We start from the raw sequence: 5,280 nt of genomic DNA on the forward strand, positions 1-5,280 counted from the left end.
CTAAAGTTCAGTAGGGCATGGGAACTAGGAGGCTGTGCCAAAGGCTTCACAGAAAAGGAAAAGGTAACAGGATCCATTCCATGGGCTTCTGACAGCAGTCTGGCTGCAGCATTCTGTACTAGCTGCAAATTCTTAACCCTTCTCAAATTATGTGCTGGGGGAGGTCAGCTTAACAGTCTGGCTCCTGAATGCACATTTGTGGGCTCTAGCATACGATAAGTAAGCTATTCTGGTAACTTTTGCTCAATACGTTCTGGCATTCAGCATTTTGCCAGTCAGCCCCAAATTATGGCACTTGGACACACTGGCAACTGGCTTCAGTGGGGCTGTTTTTCCTTTTCTGAATTTCAGCAGGAAACTACTTCAGAATCTGAGGAGAATCCTTTTGCAGCTTGATGAAGTTTGATAGAAGGACAGCCAAAGGAATAATGCCAGGGAGATGACAAATCACTCATACTTTTGATTTATTTTGTATCCATTCCCAAATCAGCTCATAAATCTTCTCAGACTTTTCAAATCTGAGCCCTTTCTTTCATGGCTGATAGCCACTGCTACTCCATGAGGCTGCTTCTGCAGTAGCTCCAATTACTGCCTTTTTCAGAACAGTCTGGGTAACTCTTTAATGTAATTTTCTCCCTTGATGCTTTCCCACCCATTAATGTCATGATCAGCTCCCTGCTTAAGCGGAGAGGCCACTTCAACATAAGCAAACACTGCTAATAAGCCATTACTTTGAGCCAGACACAAGGAGGTACCCAAGGCAAAGCAATAGTATGTCTGGGGGGGGGGCATCTGGGGGCATCTGCATTATGTTGCCATTGTTATATGCCTCTGTAGAGATGAATGCTTAGCTCATCACTGCCTACTCTTCAATATACATTACCATCAGAGCATCAGAAGATGCCACCAATAAGGGTGAGTCCACTTTGCACCATTAGAAAAAAAAACCCAACCAAACAAAGGCAGCCATGTTGGCCATAAGAAAACCCATACACTGTAATATCTTTATCAGGTCAACGCAAAGATTGCAAAAAGTGTGCAAGCCTTTACGGTCTCCAGATTTCTCCATCAGGCAAGATGTTTCAAAGGGCAGGTTGGTGGTGGCAGGGGGAATAGGAGCAGGGAAAAGGCTGACTGGATGTTGTAGCTGGGATCTCTGCACAGAGTCTGAGGAGGAGGTGACAGCGGAGGGGGTAGCTGCATTTTGGCTGCCCTGTCTCAGGATTCTGTGCTCTGTCTCCAGAATGCAGAGGATCAGGCAGGCTTGATGGGGTGGGCTACAGCCTGACTCAACTTCTGCCAGAAGGCGGCGGGGGGGGGTCCAGTTGTACTGTGCAAGGACATTTGCACTGATCTGGAGAGGGAGCAGCCCCACCAGTTTTACATCACTCATTGTCCCACATGCATATAAAGCGCCTTGTACAGGCAGACCATCTAATATATCAGTACTGTCTAGCTTGACTGGCAATTGTTAATGTTAGATAAAAAGTCCTTGCTTTCGGTTTAGAAGAAAAGAATGCCAGGCAGGCAGCAGTGGATCCAACACTATTTTATTGAACGTTTTGCAAAACGGGTGCAGAGCAGTCTGGACCCCGAGACACGTGTGCAAAAGCCCTTTATATCATGTCGCTTCTATTGTTCTCACCAGTAACCAATGAAACAGTTAGTACATCGGCTCACTAAGTTAATATCCAATAAACAGTCACTATCAGCTTACCAAGCCGTTAGTCATGAGTGCGTCAGTATGATTCCCTTTTTGCTCCGCCTATATTTTCCCGCCACTCGGGCTCTTACGTAACTTGAGACGCCAATGGTTATGGAGTCTCCTTTTTTCTAACAATTCCCTCCTTTAAGTCTTTATTCACGTCTTAAAGCATTTAAAACGGAGTTTCTTTATCAGCACAAGAAAGCAAGAGCATCTGTTTTGACAGAGCGGTTTCAATTAACCGCTGGGATAAGCCTCTAGCGCAGGGGATAATGCAACAACCAAATAACACTAAAACTCCTATCATCACTACAAGCGAAATAAGGATTGAGGCTGCTAGGTGTTTCCATTTTCCAAACCATCTCTCCAACCAGTCAGTCACGGGGTTGTTAATCCCTGAATTCTCGGCTAATTCTTCAGACAAGGCGGTGAGACCCTGCAAAGCCCTTGTTACCGTGCCATCTGGGGCAGTGTTGTTAGGGATGAAGGTGCAACACCGTCCACCTAGCATGACACAAACCCCTCCTTTTTCTGCTAACATCATATCAAGAACACGCCGATTTTCCCAAGCCATTTGGCTGGTGGCATCTAGCTGCTCAGCCAATCCTTTTACAGCATCTCGAGTATAGTTTATAAACCTCTGCTGATTATAATAAACGTAATTGATCCAATCTACATTTTTGTTAATGGTCACCCACCAAAACAGGGTAGATTCAAATCCTGCAGAAATTTGATTTCTTCCTTTGAACTCATCTGGCACTCCCCTTGGTACTCCTATGGAGTCAATATATATTTGATCATCAAAAGGGGTTACTGATCGTTTCTGCCGGGGTTGGCCAGTCTTCTCTGCTGGATGATATGCAATTGAAAAGGGGACTGCCAACTGAACTAACCCACAAGCTCCGGACCAATTGGAGGGCAATACCTCATACAACTCTAGGCCACCACAATACCACCAGAGATCAGCTCGTGGGAATGAAAGGGAATTATTCCTAAAGCGGGTGGAATTAACACATCTTACTTTACTCGTCAGGTTCCCTATACGCCCCTCTGTGTCTGCAAGGTTTCGGTGTATGCATCCGGTATGGTTTCTTCTTTGCAGGAAGACTGTGGAAGGTCTGACACGATCCTTTGATTTGAGTGGGGGGTATAATTTATTGAGGGTTTGGCATTCCTCCTCTCCCCATGCATCAGGGTGTTGGAACAAACGGATCACGCAGGTGAGGAGGGAAGGAGTGTCCCATCCCAGTGGAAAGGGCAGCACCTTTGCCACAGATCTCCCTGTGGCACAAACAAAACAGTCAGACTTATTTAAAGACTTGGCTGTATACTTTATCCACTCTAACCACACATTATCAGTTTCCTCTGTTATTGGGATCCCTAACCTGGTTCTCCAGGGACGCCTCTCTTTCTCAGGGATCTGTACCAGAAGTGGTCTGAGGGGTGTTGGTGTGACATTTCGGGGTTTTATCTTAAAGCTGTCAAGCCCAAGTCCTTGAGGTATCACCATCCACGTTAATATTTCTTTAACCAACATTACCAACACCACCCACAATACTTGCTTCATATTACAAGTTTTTTGTAATTCGAACCCGAGCTTTTCCCAGATGTTGTGACTTGTATATTACAGGCGATTGTGGCTCCTGGATGGCTTCTTCGCCTGTGTCCTTGGCAGCTTCCAGAGGGGTGCCAGGGAGCAAAGGACCGTTGCCTGTGTCCTCCTGTTCTTTCCAAGTGACAGAAGGAAGCGAGGGTCGCTTAAATGGCTTTATCCGGCTGCAGTGTGTCCATTTACTAGAACCCACAAGCTTTACACACGAGTGGCTGGTTGGTCCCACCAAATAAGGCCCCTCCCACCCTTCCTTTAAAGCTTCTTTATTCCACTTTTTCAGCAACACCTCGTCTCCCGTCTGGAAGAGATGGATAGGTGCATCTAACGGCAGTCTCTGAAACGGAACGGAATAAGCTCGTAGCTGTGAAAGAACAGACTGTAGAGAAGTCAACTGATCCCTTAGCATCTGATCACCCACCTCCCACTTGACTTCCTCCCTCCTTCCGCAGTGTACCCGAGGCGGGAACCCAAACATCAGTTCAAAGGGGGACAATGTTATGTCCTTTCTTGGCATCCTTCGAAGCTTCGTTAAAGCTATTGGCAGAGCCTCAACCCAAGTGAGCTTCACCCCTCGTTGGAGTTTGGTTAAAGTCTCCTTGAGGCTCCGATTGATTCTTTCAACCTGTCCACTTGCCTGGGGCCTCCAGGGGCAATGTAAATGCCACTCTACTCCCAGAGCTTGTGCCAGCCCCCGTGTAATAACTGAGGTGAAATGTGAGCCCTGATCGGACTCTATAACTTCGGGCAGGGAGAACCGGGGCACCACCTCCTGTAACAATTTAGCAACAACAGTTTTAGCTTGGCAGTTCCTACATGGAAACGCCTCTACCCACCCTGTCATTTGACATACTATTACAAGCAAATACCTGTAACCCCTACATGGTGGCATCTCAGCAAAATCAATCTGCGCCCTCTGGAAAGGATAGTAGGCCCATGGTCGCCCTCCTTTTGGAGGAGGGGGTGCCCTGGGAGGGTTGGTTTTCTGGCAGACTTCACAGGTTGCGGCTAGTCGGTGGGCGCATACAGTTAAGCCAGGGGAGACAAACAGCCTCTTGCAATAGTCGATCATGGCTGATGCTCCAGGGTGTCCAAGAGAATGGTGAACTTGCTCTAGAACAACCCTCTGCAGGGTCTGTGGAAGAAGCAGTCTTCCATCTGTCATCTGGATCCATCCGTCATCGCAGGGACTTATTCCGTGTTCTTGTGCCATCCGTAACTCAGCAGGGGAGTATGTGGGGCGCTCTTTTCTCTTGGGTAGAATGAGGAATGTTCCTTGGATTCCCTCTCTGGCTGCTCTTTTTGCGGCCTCATCTGCCTTCTGGTTTCCCTGTCTCCATTTTTCCTCTTTTTCTTTCCCATGGGCTCGGACGTGGACAACAGCTACTTGTGAGGGTAGCTGGAGGGCATCCAGAAGATCCACTATTAGGCCGCCATTAGCCACTGGAGATCCGTTTGCTGTAAGGAATCCCCTCTCTTTCCACAGTTGCCCATGAGCATGCACAACGGCGAAGGCATTTTTGCTATCGGTATAAATATTTACTCGCTTTCCCTTGCTGGCTTGCAGGGCTCTTGTCAGGGCTACCAGTTCAGCGGATTGGGCGGAGAAATGAGGAGGCAGCCTTTCCTCACGCACACTCTCCTCTAGAGTAACGACAGCCGCGCCTGTGTAGCGCCTTCCATCCAGCATATAGCTAGATCCATCTACAAACAGATCTCTGGCTCCCTCTATTGGTTCATCCTCAAGGTCCGGTCGGCCTTTGGTGTCCAGGTCTAATACTTCAAGGCAGTCATGATCTGGGAGTCCTGATCCGTTTGTGCCCAGTAATGTTGGCAGTAGTGTGGCGATATTAAAGCTGGAGCAAGCCTTAAAAGTGAGGTTTTCGTTTGTTAGTAAACCTATTTCATATCGGGAATGCCGGGCTGGGTTGAGAAATTTGCTTCCTCCTCCTGATCCCAAAATTTG

The 5,280-nt window shown here is 47.6% G+C and overlaps 1 protein-coding gene across 1 annotated transcript; it reads right to left on the minus strand.

The window, feature by feature from the left end:
• Positions 1–1,533: 1,533 nt before the first annotated feature.
• On the minus strand, positions 1,534–5,010 carry LOC146357772 (uncharacterized). Its single transcript, XM_084828520.1, has 2 exons — positions 4,184–5,010; positions 1,534–3,651 (listed from the first exon to the last, which is right to left on the minus strand). Exons 1-2 carry the CDS (start codon positions 5,002–5,004, stop codon positions 3,639–3,641), a joined length of 834 nt encoding a protein of 277 aa, XP_084684646.1. The 5' UTR covers positions 5,005–5,010; the 3' UTR covers positions 1,534–3,638.
• Positions 5,011–5,280: the final 270 nt, after the last annotated feature.

The sequence above is a fragment of the Heloderma suspectum genome, chromosome 1, assembly GCF_057233095.1.
Source record: "Heloderma suspectum isolate Gila_16-S chromosome 1, 16-S_ref, whole genome shotgun sequence".
Taxonomy (NCBI): Eukaryota; Metazoa; Chordata; class Lepidosauria; order Squamata; family Helodermatidae; genus Heloderma; species Heloderma suspectum.

Bases quoted from the DNA above. Each gene is read 5' to 3' on its own strand.
- LOC146357772 (XM_084828520.1), bottom strand. From the start codon at position 5,004: ATGCTGGATGGAAGGCGCTACACAGGCGCGGCTGTCGTTACTCTAGAG.